At 41.4% G+C, this 21046-nt stretch overlaps 2 protein-coding genes across 4 annotated transcripts; one reads left to right on the top strand and one right to left on the bottom strand.

Moving 5' to 3' along the window:
• Nucleotides 1-474: 474 nt before the first annotated feature.
• Nucleotides 475-10295, top strand: LOC139415716 (cilia and flagella associated protein 263). The gene is made up of 8 exons (XM_071163815.1): nucleotides 475-605; nucleotides 734-872; nucleotides 1741-1902; nucleotides 4025-4180; nucleotides 4376-4612; nucleotides 6010-6117; nucleotides 6252-6407; nucleotides 6675-10295. The coding sequence occupies exons 1-8, from the start codon at nucleotides 475-477 to the stop codon at nucleotides 6750-6752; spliced, it is 1167 nt and encodes a 388-aa protein (XP_071019916.1). The 3' UTR covers nucleotides 6753-10295.
• Nucleotides 10296-11399: 1104 nt separating this feature from the next.
• Nucleotides 11400-20276, bottom strand: LOC139386682 (zinc finger protein 319-like). Of its 3 annotated transcripts, XM_071132577.1 has the most exons (4): nucleotides 19871-20276; nucleotides 17916-18136; nucleotides 17150-17182; nucleotides 11400-17016 (listed from the first exon to the last, which is right to left on the bottom strand). In XM_071132577.1, the coding sequence occupies exon 4, from the start codon at nucleotides 16875-16877 to the stop codon at nucleotides 15069-15071; it is 1809 nt and encodes a 602-aa protein (XP_070988678.1). In that variant the 5' UTR covers nucleotides 16878-17016; nucleotides 17150-17182; nucleotides 17916-18136; nucleotides 19871-20276; the 3' UTR covers nucleotides 11400-15068. The 3 variants fall into 3 exon arrangements, with proteins under 3 accessions (XP_070988678.1, XP_070988630.1, XP_070988747.1); XM_071132529.1 differs by lacking the exon at nucleotides 17916-18136 and having other exon boundaries at nucleotides 11400-16920; XM_071132646.1 differs by lacking the exon at nucleotides 17916-18136 and having other exon boundaries at nucleotides 19945-20276.
• Nucleotides 20277-21046: the final 770 nt, after the last annotated feature.

Genomic DNA, 21046 nt, shown 5'->3' with positions numbered 1-21046 from the left:
ATCGACCCAGGGTTTATATGCGCGGAAATCGACCCTGCCTGCACGCTTTTGCGGCACAGTCGATAGCGCGCCGGACCTCGGGCTCGAAGGTCGAGGGTTCGAGACCTGCTTCCTGTCTGTTTCATTACTATGATGGAAAGACATTGAACTTTAGATTTTTTTGTCTGTACATTAAAACTTTAGCGAAATTGTTTTATGTGCACTACCTCATCATGCACTTACTTTAATCTGCAACAAATCTGTTTGGTGGAAACACCACTGGTGGGAAAATACGTGTGTTTTCTTTATGCAGATTTGAGAATATTTGCATGAAAATCGATCGCTGATTGGATGGAAACATATCTACTATATATATATTTATATAATTGGTTTCCATCCAATTGGCACAGATTTTCTAAAATCTGCAACAATTTCCTTTTATAAATTTTCAGATTTTACGTGTGCTAGTCACGTAATTTAGAACTCTATCCGTCCATGGCTGGTCTGAGCAGACGCAGCAACCGCCTTCCCACCTGTTTGTTTACCTTAGCAACCATGGCAGAGACGGTTCAAGATGTTGCTGAAGCAGATAAGCGACATCTCGTTGAACTCGTCAAAGAACTCAGGTATAAAGATATTTTTCAGTTTCAACACTTCTTAACTCTTGTCTTAACTCATAGATTTGCTACATAGAGTAGCAATTTGTGGCCGCAAAAAAACAAAAGGCCTTGTCCCTCACTGCCTCTTTTTCCAGACGCTCCAATGCGGTGCTACGGGCAGAAACTGATATGTATGAGCGGTATATAAGCCGCTTGGACCCCAGGGACTTGGTTCCTCAGCCTTTATCAGATTCTCTGGGGGCAGCTGCAGCATCACAGTTGGAGATTGGAGGGGTATGAGAAAGCATCTTGCACAACTTCCACAAACTTAATGTGTTGAATGAAATGGATTTCCCTACCCTATATGTTCTTTGACCTCTCGTGATTGACTCATGCACCATAGTCTCGTCGTCCACTATAACCTCGTAGGTTTAACATGCTGACCAGACCGGACACGTCGCGTGCGCGAGCGTCGCAAAAATAAATTTAGAAATCCATGTTTTTCAAATATTCCATCCGTACTGCTCGCGCGCGCCAACGAGCGTCTGCGTCACCAATTGCTAACAGGATCCCAAACCGGCTGCGCGCGTGCACTATCGTGCATAAATGTATTTTGTCCCCCTACACCAAACGCGATCACGACATGCAGGTTAATATATCAAAACAATTAATTTGGGGACAGGTCGGAAAGCATTAAACATGTATGGCAATTTAGCTAGTTAGCTTGCACTTGCTAGCAAATTTGTCCTATTTAGCTAGCTTGCTGTTGCTAGTTTTGTCCTGGGATATAAACTCTGAGTTGTTATTTTACCTGAACTGCACAAGGTCCTCTACTCCGACAAATTAATCCACACATAAACGGCCAACCGAATCGTTTCTAGTCATCTCTCCTCCTTCCAGGCTTTTTCATCTTTGAACTTATATGGTGATTGCATCTAAACTTCTATTGTATTACCACGACAACCAGCAACAAAGTTCGTCTTTCAATCACCCACCTGGGTATAACCAATGAGGAGATGGCACGTGGGTACCTGCTTCTATAAACCAATGAGGAGATGGTTGGCTAAGGCTTGGGTGGGAAATACAAAATGTGTGTGTTATTACCATAGAAAAATAAGGGTTTTTACTGCATGTTTGAATGCTTGTATTTCTGTGGCTTTAGGGCCGTGGGAGAAAGATAAAAACACGGACAATGGCTCTGGAGCAGTTACAACGTCTGACATTGGAGCAAAAGTGTGACGTGGCACAGAGAGAGTTAGATGAAACCAAGGAGGACCTGGAGAAACTGAAGGAGAGCTCAGAAAGAGTGCTCCACAACTATAAGGTAAACACAATATACAAACAGAGAGAGAATGGATAGAGAAAGACTATTCTGGATCTGTGTAACCTGCAGAGGAATATGTGATTTGGTTTAGTTGTGGTCTATGTAGTTAAGATGCATTGAAACCCATTCAGATTTCTGGCATTATTACAGTACCAGTCAAAAGTGTTGACACACCTACTCATTCCAGGATTTGTCTTTATTTTTTACTATTTTCTACATTGTAGAATAACAGTGAAGACATCAAACTATAAAATAACACATGGAATCATGTAGTAACCCATTTTTTAAAAACAAATCCCAAAATATTTAATATTTGAGATTCTTCAAAGTAGCCACCTTTTGCCTTGATGACAGTTTTGCACACTCTTGGCATTCTCTCAACCAGCTTTGTGAGGTAGTCACCTGGAATGCATTTCAATTAACAGGTGTGCCTTGTCAAAAGTTAATTTGTGGAATTTCTTTCCTTCTTTATGCATTTGAGCCAATCAGTTGTGTTGTGACAAGGTAGGGGTGGTATACAGAAGATAGCCTTATTTGGTAGGATACCTAGTCTATATTATGGCAAGAACAGCTCAAATAAGCAAAGAGAAACGACAGTCCATCATTACTTTAAGACATGAAGGTCAATCAATCCGGAAAATTTCAAGAACTTTGAAAGTTTTGTTGTGGAAATTCTTATACAGGGACACTCAAAGTCAATCATAAATGAATCATTGTTTATTATCAGAGCGCTGGAGAGGTTCCAACAAACCCGATGCGCCATAGTGAATGTCTGTTAGGAGCTCTGCTGCGGCAGTCCCAGCAGTTGTCTTATATACAGCTATATACAGACAAGTTATATTTGCATGATTTATTTATTTGCATAATTTATTTGCATAATCCATTCAGCATTACCGTTTTTCATTCATGTGACCTACCAATACTGGTTCATAACATGTGACAGACCAATACTTCACGAGGCTTCTTCTCTCTAAGCTGAGAACTTGAAACTGAGATATCTTTTGTTCTCAAAACAAGGTCTGGGCATACTGCAAAATTGCAGATACTGATAAATGAGGATTCGTTCAATCACTCACTTGCATGAACACAGAAATTGGTTATTAGAAAAGCACATGTATAACATTTCCATCACAGTTTCTTCAAGTGCAGTCTCAAAAACCATCAAGCACTATGATGAAACTGGCTCTCATGAGGACCGCCACAGGAAAGGAATACTCAAGAGTTACCTCTGCTGCAGAAGTTCCTTTGAGTTACAAGCCTCAGAAATTGCAGCAAAGAGACATGCTTGGGCCAAGAAACACGAGCAATGGACATTAGACCGGTGGAAATCTGTCCTTTGGTCTGATGAGTCCTAATTTGAGGATTTTGGTTTCAACCGGCGTGACTTTGTGAAACGCAGAGTAAGTGAACGCATGATCTCTGCATGTGTGGTTCCCACCGTGAAGCATGGATGAGGTGGTGTGATGGTGCTTTGCTGGTGACACTGTCAGTGATATATTTAGAATTCAAGGCACACTTAACCAGCATGGTTACCACAGCATTCTGCATCGATACACCATCCCATCTGGTTTGCGCTAAGTGTGACTATAATTTATTTTTCAACAGAACAATGACCCAGCACACCTCCAGGATGTGTAAGGGCTATTTGACCAAGAAGGAGAGTGATGGAGTGCTGCATAAGATGACCTGGCATCCACAATCACCCGACCTCAACCAAATTGAGATAGTTTGGGATGAGTTGGACTGCAGAGTGAAAAGCTGCCAACAAATGCTTAGCATATGTGGGAACTCCTTCAAGACTGTTGGAAAAGCATTCCCAGTGAAGCTGGTTGAGAGAATGCCAAGAGTGTGCAAAGCTGTCCTCAAGGCAAAAGGCTACTTTGAAGAATCTTCAACATAAATTATATTTTGGTTTGCTTAACACTTTTTTGTTTACTACATGATTCCATATGTTTTATTTCATAGTTTTGATGTCTTCACTATTATTCTACAATGTAGAAAATAGTAAAAAAAAATAAAGAAAAACCCTTGAATGAGTAGGTGTGTCCAAACCTTTGACTGGTACTGTACATTGTATTAAAAGCTTGATAACCAATCATTTCTGGGCCCTTCCCCATATTAGGCAACTCTGGAGGAAGCAGATATTCGACTTGTGGAGGTCAAGAAAGCAAGTTATGAGTTTGACCGTGATGTCGCTAAGGTGTTGAGGGAGAAGAGAGGTGTCATGATGGGTGCAGAGAAGGTCATTCGTTATTTTGAGGACAGGATGAGAGCAAAGGTAAGCAAGCTGCATGTCAGGCAGGGTGGTCAGGTCAGAGTTCTTAAATCACATTTGGTTCCTGAGTTTTATTACAAATCTTGGAAGTAATGCAAGCTTCAATATCAGCATTCACTGTTACCGACTGCTGCCCTGTTTCTCTGACCTCATCACCTATTTGTCTCATCCTGCTGCTACTTTTACATCATCCTACAGGACACACTGGTTGAGAAGTTGCGGTTGAAGAATGCAGCTCTCCATGTGCAGAAGAGGAAGTTGCAGTTACAGCTACGGCAGAAAGAGGAAATGGGTGAAGCCCTGCACGAGGTGGATTTCCAGCAGCTGAAGATCGAGAACAGCCAGTATCTCGAACGCATTGATGAAAGAAACCAGGACCTTCTGCGCCTAAAACTCCTGGCAGGAAACACCCTACAGGTTCTCAACTCCTACAAGGTTTGATTCCTATTTGAACACTATTGTATGTACAGTGGGGCAAAAAAGTATTTAGTCAGCCACCAATTGTGCAAGTTCTCCCACTTAAAAAGATGAGAGAGGCCTGTCATTTTCATCATAGGTACACTTCAACTATGACAGACAAAATGGAGAAAATAAATCCAGAAAATCACATTGTAGGATTTTTTATGAATTTATTTGCAAATTATGGTGGAAAATAAGTATTTGGTCACCTACAAACAAGCAAGATTTCTGTCTCTCACAGACCTGTAACTTCTTTAAGAGGCTCCTCTGTCCTCCACTCGTTACCTGTATTAATGGCATCTGTTTGAACTTGTTATCAGTATAAAAGACACCTGTCCACAACCTCAAACAGTCACACTCCAAACTCCACTATGGCCAAGACCAAAGAGCTGTCAAAGGACACCAGAAACAAAATTGTAGACCTGCACCAGGCTGGGAAGACTGAATCTGCAATAGGTAAGCAGCTTGGTTTGAATAGATAAACTGTGGGAGCAATTATTAGGAGATGGAAGACATACAAGACCACTGATAATCTCCCTCGATCTGGGGCTCCACGCAAGATCTCACCCCGTGGGGGCAAAATAATCACAAGAACGGTGAGCAAAAATCCCAGAACCACACAGGGGGACCTAGTGAATGACCTGCAGAGAGCTGGGACCAAAGTAACAAAGCCTACCATCAGTAACACACTACGCCGCCAGGGACTCAAATCCTGCAGTGCCAGACGTGTCCCCCTGCTTAAGCCAGTACATGTCCAGGCCCATCTGAAGTTTGCTAGAGAGCATTTGGATGATCCAGAAGAAGATTGGGAAAATGCCATATGGTCAGATGAAACCAAAATATAACTTTTTGGTAAAAACTCAACTCGTTGTGTTTGGAGGACAAAGAATATTGAGTTGCATCCAAAGAACACCATACTAACTGTGAAGCATGGGGGTGGAAACATCATGCTTTGGGGCTGTTTTTCTGCAAAGGGACCAGGACGACTGATCCGTGTAAAGGAAAGAATGAATGGGGCCATGTATCGTGAGGTTTTGAGTGAATACCTCCTTCCATCAGCAAGGGCATTGAAGATGAAACGTGGCTGGGTCTTTCAGCATGACAATGATCCCAAACACACCACAAATACTTTTTTGCCCCACTGTACATCTCTTTTCTTGTGCAGGGGTGTGATCAGGTTCAGGAGAGCGGAATTATATATTCCTGGTTGGGGAATCTGAACTTGAGAGGTAGATCCCTTGAGATAAACTGATAAAACTCTAGGCTTATTTTCATCACCCAGGCCCAACTAAGGTACTTGACCTTTGTTGTGTTAGTACGTACGTGGGGGTTTGGGACTTTGATAAGGAAATGTGTTGTTTTTCCCATTGTAGAAGAAGCTGCAGAGCATGACATGTGAGTCAAAGCTGCTTAGTAGTGACATCACCTCCCGTAAGGAGATGCTGGTGAAGATCGAGGAGGAGACACTGCAGGCAGAAGAGGTCAATTTAACATTCACCTGTTTAGTTTTTAACCAAAATCATACGATTTTTGTAGCCAACTATTCAGCTATGTTTGCAACACTGCTGGTGGGTAGGCTAATAAATATCCCCCTCTTTGTGTCCTTCTTGGGCAGGAGCGAGCCAAGGCAGAGACTCTTAACAGGAAGCTGCGAGGCCAGCTGGCAGATTTCCGTGTTCCCCACGTGCTGCAATACATCACAGCTAAGGCCTCCCATAGCCAGCTCGAGCAGAGTGTCCGAGCCTGGGAGCGAAAAGTTGAGATATCTGAGGTGAGAGTCAAAGTTGTAGGTTAGATATAACTTTACTTACGAAGGGTACCTACAGAAGGTAAGTACATACTTCATAACACATTGATAATAATATGTTCATGTTGTTTTGCAATTGGCTTCTGTTCTGCTTATGAATTCGTAAATGTTACGAAGTCCTTACATAGGTACCCTTTTTAAGTAATGTTATCATGTTGGGTAAGGGACATGCAGTTCTGAAATTATCATTATAGAACCAGAAAGTTCCTGATTTCCATGCCATCCATACAGATGGCTCTGAAGACACACACCAAGACCTGGAACAAGCTGAAGGAAGCTGCAGGAGCAGGACCAGTCACAGCCCGGTGAATCCGCACATGCTTCCTAATAAATCTATTCTCTGCAAATATTCAATCATCCAAAGCAGTCAAAAATCCATCAGTCTCTTTTGTAAACTAGCGGAGATATGCCCTTATAAAGTAACTCGTGTTTTAGCTGTTTTTAACTTTCAGTATATGGAACATTTGTTGAATGGTTGAACAATCATGTTTTAAGTCACAATTGAACTTATCGCTTGTAGTAGGGTGGTTAAGCTGATAAATCGTTCATTTTTTGATAAAAACACAAAATATGTACCCTGAAAAGATTTCAATATGGAGCCACCCCAGATTTGACCTCTGGGGGGTGTGGCAGCCATTTTTTTAAATGGCCCCCAACTAACAACATTTTACAATTCAGAAGGACTGCTTTGAGGTAAAGGCACCAAATGTGTCATAGACCCTAGATTTATGGTGCCTGAAAAGATCTAGATATGGAGCCACCACAGATTAGGCCCCTGGGGGCTGTGGAGGCCATCTTACAAAATGGTTGCCAATGGTAACACTATGGTAGCCTTAGATACCCTTAAAATATTTAGATGTGGCGCCACTGCAGATTTGGCCCTGGCAGCCATCTTACTAAATGTCCCCAGACTGTACCACTATTTTGCAAACCATTAATCTACAAAATGTCATGGCCTATACTTCTTGGCCTGGATCTCCTGAAACACAAAAGGTTTAACAGTTACACACAGTATAATACAGGGATCAACTAGATTAAGCTGCAAACTATTTTTTATTGAGCGAATGGTCAAGGGGCCGGAACATAATTACAAATCATTTGCAAATTGACCGCAAGAAGCCCAAACAGATATAACTAAAACATCATTTCAAATCTTTCTTACATTTGTACACGATCACATACATCTCTCTATTATGTGTGGGAATACTATGGAACAGATTTCAAAAATTAAAAAATAGCTAATTTGCTGGTGTTTTTAGTCTTTTGTCCAACAATAAAAATACAACTTTTTTTTTTTTCGCTCAGAAAACTTGGGAGGGGTCAAAAAAAAGTTGTACCTGGGAAATATCCCAGCCATTAAGTTGGAATAGTTCACAATTGTTGTGGACAATTTTCTCAGTCAGACAAGAGCTTTAGCTGGCACACATAATCTTTTCCTTTTAAAACTGTTTCATTAACAAAAGTATGACACTACTTTTTCTACTTGCAGTTTAATATCATTTTCTGCTATTTCATCAAAGTAAAGGCTATGCAACAGTTTAGTAAACCATGGACTTTTGGTGGTGATTGTTGATCCGAGAGACCTCCAAAACCATCATTAGGGGTTCACAGCAAAGTTGTGAAAACTATTGTTATTCTTAGATTTTAAAACATTCCTTGACTTGGTCAAATAACTTATACATAGATTGGCAACTTTTTTTCTAATTTGACACACAGAAACTAGAGGCAATAAGTAACTTGGTCAAAATGAATGGCACTGATTGGCCTTAACTTTGAATGTGGGCATCTTTCCTCATGCTGAACAAATTTGGCTCGAGAACCCATCAGGATAGATTTTCCTCCATCTTAGAAATCTTCTTCTCATGAACTATGTCCAAATAACACCAAATTCGTAGGCCCATGGTACATCTCTTTGCTTTATTTGAGAAAAGCTAAGGGATTGGTTAATAAGATATGGCGGAGTTATTGATAAATCCAGAAATCTGATTTTATGTGTTCTTTTCAATCCTTTGTACATCCACTTCACAATGGCCTATTAACTTGAACCTTTATTTTAGGGTCATCAGAGACATTACCATGATGAACCATGTTACTTTTGGCATTGATATCTTAAAAAATAAGGAAACTATCCTGAACAAAAATATAAAAACGCAACATGTAACATTTTACTGAGTTACAGTTCACATAAGAAAATCAATCAATTGAAATAAATTAATTAGGCCCTAACCTATGGACTTCACATGACCGGGCAGGGGCATAGGCCCACCTAATGGGGAGCCAGGCCCTGACAATCAGAATGAGTTTTTCCATAGAAAAGGGCTTTATTACAGATAGAAATGCTCCTCAGTTTCATCAGCTGTCCAGGTGGCTGGCCTTAGACAATCCCACAGGTAAAGAAGCCGGATGTGGAGGTCCTTGGCTGGCGTGGTTTCAATTGGTCTGCGGTTGTGAGGCCGGTTGGACTTACTCTCAACTTCTCTAAAACGATGTTGGAGGTAGCTTATGGTAGAGAATTTAACATTCAATTCTCTGGCAACAGCTCTGGTGGACATTCCTGCAGTCAGCATGTAAATTGCATGCTCCCTCAAAACCTGAGACATCTGTGGCATTTTATCTGTTATTTTACCAGGTAAATTGACTGAGAACACATTCTCATTTGCAGCAACGACCTGGGGAATAGTTACAGGGGAGAGGAGGGGGATTATTAGGTGACCGTGATGGTTTGATGGCCAGATTGGGGATTTAGCCAGGACACCAGGGTTAACACCCCTACTCTTACGATAAGTGCCATGGGATCTTTAATGACCGCAGAGTCAGGACACCGCAGAGTCAGGACACCGCAGAGTCAGGACACCCGTTTAATGTCCCATCCAAAAGACGGCACCCTACACAGGGCAGTGTCACTGCCAATCACTGCCCTCGGGCATTGGGATATTTAAAAAAAAAAGAGTGCCTCCTACTGGCCCTCCAACACCATCTGGTCTCCCATCCAAGGACTGAACAGGACCAACCATGCTTAGCTTCAGAAGCAAGCCAGCAGTGGTATGCTGCTGGCATTGTGCTGTGTGACAAAACGACACATTTTAGAGTGGCCTTTTAATGTCCCATGCACAAGGTGCACCTGTGTAATGATCATGCTATTTAATCAGCTTCTTGATATGCCACACCTGTCAGGTGGATGGATTATCTTGGCAAAGGCAAAATGCTCACTAACAGGGATGTAAACAAATTGGGGCACAAAAATAAGCTTTTTGTGAGTATGGAAAAATTCAGGATCTTTTATTTCATCTCATGAAACATGGGACCAACACTTTTGCGTTTATATTTTTGTTCAGTATATTAACAATTCAGTTGTTTTTTTTTTTACAATGTTACACTATTGCTTAAAATAATCTTGTCATGGAATAAGTCTGATTCACTCCAAATTTGGTCTCATCACAATGGTTCCTGAAGAGATTGAAAAAAATAATGTTGATGCATTCAAAGACGGCCAAACTATACAAGTAGATGAATATTAGCACATTTTTTATTTAGACTCATGAATGCACATAAAGGAAGATAGTTCCTACATGATAGTGCTTGCTTTGTTATCCAACTGGTCTCGTGTCCTTTGTTATCCTGGGAACCCCATTAATTTCTGCTTGCAGCTATATTTTAAGATAATTACAGTGCATTCGGAAAGTATTCAGACCCCTTGACTTTTTCCACATTTTGTTACGTTACAGCCTTATTCTAAAATGTATTAAATTATTTCCCCCCCTCAATCTACACACAATACCCCATAATGACAAAGTGAAAACAGGTTTGTAGAAATGATTGCCAATTTATATTAAAAAAAATTAAAACAACATTAATACCTTATATTTACATAAGTATTCAGACCCTTTCCTATGAGACTTGAAATTGAGCTCAGTCACATCCTTAAGATGTTTTTACAACTTGATTGGACTCCTCCTCTTGCCTAATTGGGGTAAAATGAATTTAAGAATGCTGCCAGATCTTTTCATTGTACATACATTCATCTCTGTACTAAATTTGTTGTTTCTCTAACAAATAAAGCCATCAAAACTGTAAATTACTACCGATAGTGGCCATTTTGTGAGATGCCATCACAGCCCCAGGGGCCAAATATGTAGTGGCTCTAAGCCTAAGTCTTAAATTTGGAGCCTTTCTCTTGAAATAGTCATTGTAAAATATTGGTACTGTTAGGCAGTAATTTTCAAAGATGGCTGCCACAGCCCCCAGGGGCCAAATCTGTGGTGGCTCCGCATCAAAATATTTTCAGGCTACGTAAATCTACTTCTCTACCAAATGCAGTTCTCAAATAGTCCTTCTGAACTGTAAAATTGTTAGTTGGCAGCCATGTTGTGAGATGGCCCAAATCTGGGGTGACTCAATATCTAAATCTTTTCAGCTCTGACTAATTTGGTTCCTTTACCACAAAGCAGTCCTCTATATAAATTGTATATTAAGTAATACAGTCAGAGGCCACTTTGAAAAATGGCTGCTGCTGCCCCCCCCTCCCCCCCTGCAGTGGCTCCATATCTAAATATTTTCAGGGTATACAGGGTATATATTGCTTTTAGTGAACGCTTGAGTAACATTTTGCAGCATAACCACTCTACTGTTGACAGACTATATAAACAAATAGCATCTGACCAAATTATACAAGATTTTGGTTCTGGGTTAACAGAGATTACAATTAACTACATGAGTGTTATATTTGTACATTACATTATCAATGGTAAGTGCAGTGTATTTCTTCTGGGCGGCATAAAGGACATGTTACAGTCTATATTTAAGCAAGCATTACACACCCCATTACAAATTAGAACATTTGATTTAAGTGAATGTACACATCTTGTCATATTGTTTAACTACCTAATCTACATACTTAAAAACCCTGAAAGAATACATGCCAGTCCCCTCTGCAATTAAAACATACATGACACCCCCCCCCTTTATAAAAAGTTTATTTGTTAGTGCTGTGTGTAATGAATGCTACATACAGATATTTTAGCATGAATGTACACATACTGTACATTGTCACAAATATTTTTTCACATAACAATTTGAAAAAAAGCTATGTGGAATAAGTGCCATCTGAAGCACTAATACCTAGGACAGATTACAGGAACTAACACAGCAGGCATGCACAGAACAGAGAAAGCAGGGTCAATTGGGGCTAACTGTTATACACTACACCGGATGAAAAGTAATGTCAATCACAGTCCTAATGACCCTTCCATCAATCAAACATCTCCTCCCATTACATCCTAAAAGGCCCTGTTACCTCCTCCCAAGAATGGAAATATTCATATAGATTAAAATAATTTTTAAAAATGTATATAAACTAAACATATACAGTACTTTTCTTTTTAATTCAAGTCGCAACTGCTTTTTGATGTGGTCTTAATGCCAGATGAAAGACGAATGACGACAGACAAATGACAAACTGTTAGCCCGCCTCAGGTGACGATGGAGGAAACAAAAAACACAGCACAGTACAAGAAACAGAGCAACAACGTTGAGGCAGTCAGTTCTGGAGTAGAATGGGTTTCTAAATAACCCTGACCCCAGTTTAACAGTCTACTGAAACTGATTATAAAAAAATAACCTTCCTCAAAGTTAGCATTACCTTATCATAAAATAGTTTTTCAATACTGCACTCAAACCACAACCAAATACATCCCCTTGAAATACTTCCTTTGAAAAAAAGACCCCCCCCAAACAAAAAAAACACTTTGAGCCACATTGATTTGCCCTCAAAGTTGACACAGATTTTTGCCTTATTAGTTGTCTTACCACTTACAGACTATAAAGAGTCAATCCATAACTTTTGCAATCAAGCTTAAGCAGCCCATTTTGGTAAGGATGCTATAAAAAAAATAAGGCTATAAAATCCAGAAGTTAAAATGATCTGCACAAATCTACTGCAGATAAGTTTGACATAACTGGGGTTAAACTATACACACCTGACAAAATTCTACACCAGATGTATGTTTTATACAATCCACTTCACAGTCAGGATTCCATTTTCACAGACATGATTCAACAATCATTCATCAAATAAACACAAAGGAGCACCAGGGGTCAGAATCCTTGTAGAGCTTAGAGACAGAATGTTCTCCTTGGAAACTTGCAACATATACCACTATCATAACTATGACTTGAAAATATGAAAAACAATTAAAGTCCTCATATGATAAAAAGTTGTAACATACAAAACAGCCAATGCAGTTTTAGAAACAATAGTTATGCAACTTTTGTAACCAAACTGGTAAACATACTCACATACATATTGTACTACATATGTAAGAGGAAGCTTGATCAGGTTTTAGACATTTTCAGCACAGATACTCTTCACTGATCTCTGTAGGAATATGAACTGTATATGTGTGAAATATATATTTCTATATACCAGTGAGATGTCTTGATACTTCAGCTGGTTAATCTCCACACCTTTGGGATTTGCTGCAGTACAATGGTGTTTTTGGTACAAACTATAGTTGCCACAATGATGGCCACATATACGTCCACATACAGTCACAAACTTTTGTAATATTTCACAATAGCACAAAAACAATGTAAAAAATAAACCACTTCTAATTGGAGTTGATTCGTGTACATAAAAAAAAATCATACAAATACTTAAGCAAAGAGTAGAGGTGTATGATTTTATTGTATATGCATCAGAGGTTGGAAGCAAAATTATTTTCCAATTGTTTCATTCTGAAGAACAGAACCATTATTTTTTACATTATGTTGCACTGTTCCACCAGCCAAATTAATGTTCTGAACCGGTTCAAACCCAAGAAAGTAATGATTTATATCATTCCTTTTTTAACCTCTACATTTAGCTCAACATTAAATTACTTCACCAATCAGTGAGGATAGAGCAGCTTGCTATGGCACGGGCAAGCAATAGTTGTCTGACATCTACTGCATGGGTAAACAAGTGTAGGGCGCGAGATGCGATTGAAATTTTCCAGGTGGGGAAAGATTGAGAGGTTGGAGGAAGAGGCTTGAAGTGCTGGGCATCTTGTGATGACATGCATTATCTGAACTAGGCCCACAGAATTATACCTACGGAGGAGCGGCTTATATGAAGGAACTGAATGTCTTTGAACTTGAAAAGAGTTGGCTTAAAAGTTGGACGAGAGCTAACTAACAAACTTGTGTGCAGAGCGGCATCAGAATTAAAATAAAAAACACATCTTACCTTTTTGTAGTTAATAAATCCAATGAGAAACGTGATAAGGATACTATAGTTAACCAGCATTGATAAAGTTAATCGATTCTACTCTAATAAAAAAATCTATAAATTTCTGAATCACGCATGTAACGTCAGTAGGCTACAGTGCTTCGGAGGGGGAGGGACAGGTAAACTACACACACACAAAGATGTTCTGAGTGACAGAGTGAGGGCTTTGCATAGGCGCATTGTTGCGTTTGTGGGACTGTAAAAAAAATACCTGGAATGTAAAATAACATTATTACCCGGTTCCCGTGCTTTTAAAATAACGGTTCTGTTCCAGAACAGTATAGATCACTTCCGTTCCCGGTTCTGATCATCATTTTTGTTTTAGTGATATTTCTGGTTCTGTTCCCTGAACCGGTTCCATTTCCTGATATGCATACACTGCTACTACAGTGATTAGGTTGTGGAAAAGTAACCAATACACAATAATTTCAACCCTCCACCCACCAAACAAAACATTTTATATCAGAGTTGATACAGCGTCATTGATTCCAAAATAAAAAAAGCAAGAGGCCATCAGTAGACTGTAGCAGCTGCTGAAACTTAGCAATCATAAAAGTCTTGAGTATCCTGGGTAAGAGAATGGAACATTAATGCATGCAGGATCTCTGTAGATGCATTCTATAGTGACAACCACTGTTGGCAAGAGAATAGTTCTGGGTCATGGTGCAACACACCGGTCAAGCAGGTCATCACAAGGGGAACTGGTCCACATCGCCTTTTTTTCTTTTTAATCTACAAGGTAATTTATGTACAAATGCAAAGCTTTTCATAGACAGAAATGTAGGCGAATGTGGTGATTTACATTTATTTTTTTCCCCACTTGCAAGGAAGTTGATTCAAGAAGGTAAGGATAGATAAGAGTAAATGACCTGGGCTAGAACATCCACCCTAGTGTTTGAAGTGAAAGACATATCCTTGTTGGTGTCTCCTTTGTCCTTCAGACAGTAGCCCTAAAGCAGTGACACTTGGCAGTGACTTCTATTTTTTGTTTTTAACAATTATAAATTGTATGGGTTTCTTAGGGTGGGGAAGTGGACTGGTATCAGTTTTCAGATGGGAAGTGAGGGTATGGATTGTATATGCTGGGGGCAAATTAAGAGTAGGCAGGGACATTTGCTATGGACTGGATAAGAAGTGTCACAGAGTAACCTACCATCGGGTAACCCTCCCTTTAGATTTGTGCTGGACTGTGTGCTCCTGCAAGGCTCCCAGGTCTCCAAAGCATTTGAACTGGGTATCTCTGGAAAGCACCAGAGTGTGCACTCCAGAGATGCCCAGTTCAAGTGTGTTAAGCTGGGTGCTGCAAATTAATGGTAGACAGGGACGTTTGCTATGAACTTGTACAGAGCGGAGGGGCGTGACTATATGCAAGGTGGCACAGGGTAACCCCCTCCTTCAGCTGTGTGCTGGACTGTGTGCTCCTGCAAAGCTCCCAGGTCTCCAAAGCGCTCTCCACACCAAACACACTTGAACTGGGCATCTCTGGAATGCACACTCTGATGCTTGGCCAGGTGCTCCCGTTGCTTGAAGCCTTTATCACAGCTAGCACACTTATAGGGCTTCTCCCCGGTGTGGACACGCTTGTGCCTATTCAGGTCAGACGAGTACTTGAAGCGCTTCTCGCATTCGGGACACTTTAAGGGCTTCTCTCGGGACGGGTCGCAGCGGTGCTGCACGAACTCTGAGGATGACAGGAAGCGGCGGTCACATAGGGAGCACTTTAGGGGCTTCTCTTGACAGTGCGAGTTCTGATGTCGCTGCAGTGTCGAACTCTTCTTGTATCCCTTGCCGCACACGTCACATTTGTAAGGCTTGTCTGTCTCCCTAGATGAAGAGGACGACTCACCGCATTTGTGGCGCAGCAGCTCTCCTGACTGACTGAATTCCTTCTGGCAGGATGCACACTTGAACAGGTTCTCCATGCCGTGGACGTGCTGGTGGTACAGCAGATGGGATGGCTGCAAGAAGCCTTTGTCACAAAGGTTGCACTTGAAGGGGCGGTCAGATGGGTTTTTGTGCGTGCGCCTATGGCGCACCAGGGCATACTGCTGTTTGAAACTCATCTGGCACTCCTCACAGTGGAAGGGACGCTCCTCAGAGTGAGTGCGCTCATGCTGCCGCAGGTCTGATGGACGCTTGAAGCCCTTTCCACAGGTTGCACAGCGGAAGGGGCGTGCCCCTTGTGGGTGGCATGGATGATGCAGCAGCTCCGAAGACTCCTTGAAGTGCAGTTCACACAGGTTGCACTTAAACAGGTGCTCTCCGGAATGGGCGTACATGTGGCGCACCAGGTGGGAGCGGTGCTTGAAGCTCTTGTCACACACAGCACATTTGTATGGGCGCTCAGAGCTGTGGGTACGCTGGTGATGGGCCAGGTGAGAGGACTGGCTGAAGCTCTTGTCACACGTGTCACACTTGAAGGGCTTCTCTCCAGTGTGCACACGCTCGTGGCGTGCCAGCTCTGACAGGTGCCTGAAACCCTTCTGACAGACGGAACACTTGTAGGGCCTGTCACGGGCCGATGGAAATGTAATTGAGGAAGAGGATCCCACTGCCACACTCCCACTGGAAGAGGCTCCATCAGCAGACGGCTGCTGAGGGTTGGTGGCAGAGGAGGAAGGTGTGGTGTTCCCAGAGGAGCCCGGTCGGTAGGTCTTCTCACAGATGGAGCATTTCATGGGGTTGGTGCTGTTGTGCGAGGTGTGGTGCTGTGCCAGCGAGGTGAGCAGGGAGAAGCCCATCTTACACACACCACACACAAAGGGCTTCTGCTCCACCTGCACACACTGGTGCTCCAGCAGATCAGTGGCCTGGTGGAAGATCTTCATGCACTGGGTGCATTGGAAGGAGCGGTCCTGGCTCACCATACACTGGTGCTCATGTGGGTTGGCCAGGTGGGAGATGTCGTGGCCGCATGCTCCACACTTGTGACCGCCCTCGCCCACTACCTGCAGAGAGGGCTGCTGTACCTGGGTAGGGTGTTGCTGCTGGCTGTGCTGCTGGCTGTGCTGCTGGCCATGCTGGTGCTGCTGCTGCGACTGCTGCAGAGCGGGGTCAGGCTGCAGGACGATACCATAGACGGCACAGCCCAACGCATTCTCCGCCCCCGGTGGTATGGTGTGCACCACTGGAGGGGGAGCAACAGCATGCTGCTGCCACGCCTCACTCATCCTGGCTCTTGTGTAGGGATTCAGTTTTGTATCGTAGTGGGGGCTTTTATGAAGAAAAATCAAAGGTAGATTGATTGGTGGACGGGTGGGTAGGGTGGAAAGTCAGTAATTTAGTCTGCCATTTCGGTGGAGAACATCACTAAATATAAAAATATATACATATATAAAAAAGGGCTTGTTTTTAGGATGCAATAAATTGGGTGTCTGAAAATTATATGCAGAGGAAGAACACCTGCTGCAAAGACATTTAAATTTAGAAAAATTTAACCCACTGTCTCCATGAGTCTTCAGTCCTCTTCTGATGACTGCAGAAAAAGGGAACAATTATTATTAAACTATTCACTAGTACTGTGTGCGGTATGGCATCCTAGAAGAAGTGCAATATCTCAGTTTCAGAGACTTTCCCTGAGACAACAGAATAATTATCAGAGCCCAAAAGGATAGACTTAAAAAAAATTAAAAAAAATATTTAACTAGGCAAGTCAGTTAAGAACAAATAATTTTTTACAATGACGGACTAGTAAAAGTGGGTTAACTGCCTTGTTCAAGGGGCAGAATGACAGACTTTTACCTTGTCAGCTCGGGGATTCGATCTAGCAACCTTTCAGTTTACTAGTCCAACACTCTAACCACTAGCCTACCTGCCGCCCCAGACTTCAGAGGAAGCAGGTCAGAAAACAACACTGCTACTACTATATCCTTCTATCAGATTAAAAGCAGCTGTAGAGGGCTACTTCATTCCTGCTTACTTGTCTAATGATCCATCAAACACACAACAAGATAGCCATATCCAAACAATCAAAACCCCTTATTTTCAACCTGGTCTCATAGACTAGACATAACATAGTAAAATGTAAATCCGCTACACTCAAATTACTATGATATGTTAGGTTTGGTATGGTTACATAAGATAGGTTACTTCAGGCAAAAACTAAAGGAGGTTGATTGGTCTGGGAGGATGGGTGGGCATATAAAACGCAAACGTCTGGCAACCCAAAGGCGGCATGTTCGAATCTCATCTCGGACAACTTTACTTACTACTTTGTACCCAGCTAGCACAGTGGATCTGGGCCAATTCCAGATGAGAGTCGGGGCACTTAGCTGAGAGTCAGAGTCTGGGCCGCCTTCAGCAGTATTACTTATGGCTAGGATGCAGGGATTGAGCTTGGGCCAATTCCAGTGTGAGTTATCTGGCCCAAATATATTACTTGGGGCTCGGCCGATCGGGGCTGCTCCCTGGCAGATGATTACTCAGGCTGCTATATATAATTAACATTTCATTATTTATTTAATTTCCCCCCTCATTGTTTCTGTGATTAAAAAAATAAAATTAACATTTAAATTAAATGCTTTAAGAGTCCTGTGTAGTATTTTGATACTTTGTGCAAGGCAATTGATAAGCATTAAACTTTGTGGCTGGAACTTCCCGAGTGGCGCAGCGGTCTAAAACACTGCATCGTAGTGCAAACTGCGTTTCTACAGACGCTGGTTCGAGACCCTTCCCGTCCGTGACCATTAGACCCATGAGGGGGCGCACAATTGTCTCAGCGTCGGCACGAGGTAGGGGAGGGATGGTCTTGTCCCATTGCGCTGTAGAGACTCCTGTGGCAGGCTAGGCGCATGCACGCTGACACGGTCACCAGGTGTGTGGTGTTTCCACCAAGACAAAATGGGTTTTTTTTGTGGATGGGTATAATTTGTATGTATAAAATATATAATAGTAATATTTAAAATTACTAAATTGGGTAATTTTGTAATACATTAATTTAAATTTGCTTTGGGGCGATTCTGGTAAGATGCCGGCAAAGTTGGTAGACGGAAATGGCTCAATGTACTTGATCCGATTCTGGGCAGTCATTCATTTTGATTCCGGACAGAGTCCGACACCCAATTCCGGGTCGATGCAATCAGTTCCAGCTCCCCGGAAGAGGGCGCTTCTGGGCCGATTCCTCATTGCTAGCTGGGTTGCTATTTTCCAACTACTTAGCAAGTTTGTTAACCCTTCATCTAACCTTAACCCGGCAGGTAGCCTAGTGGTTAGAGCGTTGGGCCAGTAACTGAAATGTTGCTGGATTGAAACCCTGAGCTGACAATCTGCCCCTTAACAAGGCCCCTTAACAACCCACTGTTCCCCGGTATGCCATCAGAATTTGTTCTTAAGTTCTTAACTGACTTGCCAAGTTAAATAAATGTAAAAAAAAAACAACAACTAACCCCTAGCCTAGCTAAAAGTAGCCACCTAGCTAACGTATCATACCTATTTACAAATTTGTAACATATTTTACAAATTGGAATTCGTAACATATGAATTGTTATTTGTAACATCATACATACTTGGACATCCACAAATTAATACATACATACCATTTCCCTCCATATCATACTAAATGGAGGGAAACACGTTAAATGTACTATATTCCGTCTTCCACTGAGTCCAGGTTGTTATTTATATGTATTATAGGGAGACAGACAATATTTAAACTGGTGCGTCCGAGTACATCAGGCTATTTTTCAAAACATTCTATCGGGTGAGCACTAATGCCTAGTAATGCTCTTAACGTTACTCCTTTCAGAATATGTCAATCATATTGGTTTGGGTTGATTTACGATCGGTGTTCCAAGATTACACTATTGGTGACATGCATATTCAAATCATCCACAGCGTGCGCAATCAATAAGCATCCATTTGGTCGGTGTTTGCGCACGAATGTAAACCGAAGAAAAACAACTCGATTTACCTAGCTAGTTACGCCATTGCATTTTCCACACGAGAGAGAAAAGCAAACGGCCCATAATTTGTTAACGGAGCCGGGCGGCAGTCGCTGTCTCATTTTGCAGAAGCATAGCTGCATACATCTGTATGGCGAGCTAGCTAACGTTGCGTTTGCTTGTAATGTTGCGATTGGAAAATATTCAGCTATTTTATTAAACTGATCTATAGACGCAGTAAATAAATGAGTAACATATTTGGGACATTATTGCTGGTAACATACCTTTAACGTTTTGCGGAGTTTTTTGTAGCGTCTGACGATTTTGACAGAAAAAGTATTCGTAGGCCCAATAATACCTCCTTTCATATCCGCATTCAGCCTCGGTCAGTCGAATATCTGTCCGCTCTCTTGTCAACCGGGTTTGGCACCAGGGCCGAAAAATTCAGAGCTTTTGTGTCGTTCTAAATGACCCAACTAAATGTGTAATATTCTATTTTTCCCAGAATGGTTAACTTTGTCAACGCCCAGAGAATGTGATCACTAGGCCATACTCCTCCCGCTTAAAAAGGCGATTTATGTTTTTAAATAAAACGCTAGCTAGCTAACTGACTAGCCTCAGAGTTCCTTCCCAGGCACGGGAACATGAATAATCAAGGTTTAATTGGCACGCTCACATACACCCGGAACCTGCAACGAATAGCTTTTATCTTTCTTCAATGAATATATTTTTTATAGCTATGCATTACAGTAATATTGTTGTGTATTTTCGCAAATAATGTTATTGATTGTAAGTAAGGGAAAGCTATATAAATGTGTGGTGCCTTGCTATGTTTTGTAACCCATGAAGATGCTGATATGAAGAGGTTGTTTCAGATAATCACTTGTGTTCTGATAATCACGTTTAAATAAAAATATACCACACAAGCAGCTACTTAAATTCTACTACCATTATGTAAATTATGATTCAATATAGTCTACTGTGAAAATGTTTTCAGAACGTCACTGAATATGGAACAAATTTGAACGGTACTTTGTTTCAGGGGGACATAAATGACCACAGCAACGGTTTGTTTTTATCGGAAGTATATCGCAAGCCTGCGCAATCCGTTCATTGGTCCAATGTTCTACTAACAAAAAAGCTGTTAGAATTGTAAGTGTATGTATGTCCCTTAAGGTCCTTGTGTAATTGTAATGTGATATTGTACCCCCAAGCTCGATTGTCCATTGTATAATCTATATATACATGTGTTCCCTCAAACAAAAAAAAAATCAATGTTCCCATTTCTTATTTTTATGACATAAATCAAGAAAGTTTATTTATGAATTTGTAATTGAAAGCTTTACATATTAGAATGTTAGTCAGTTACAGTAACAGCTCTGAAGAGGAAATAGAAAATGTGCTATTAGAGGATGTAACAAAAAGGCTACGATACTGGCACAGAGATGACAACTCATTAA

The sequence above is a fragment of the Oncorhynchus clarkii genome, chromosome 1, assembly GCF_045791955.1.
Source record: "Oncorhynchus clarkii lewisi isolate Uvic-CL-2024 chromosome 1, UVic_Ocla_1.0, whole genome shotgun sequence".
In the NCBI taxonomy this organism is placed as follows: Eukaryota; Metazoa; Chordata; class Actinopteri; order Salmoniformes; family Salmonidae; genus Oncorhynchus; species Oncorhynchus clarkii.
Note: the sequence above shows the minus strand (reverse complement) of the source record. Positions and strands in the feature narration are given on the sequence as shown.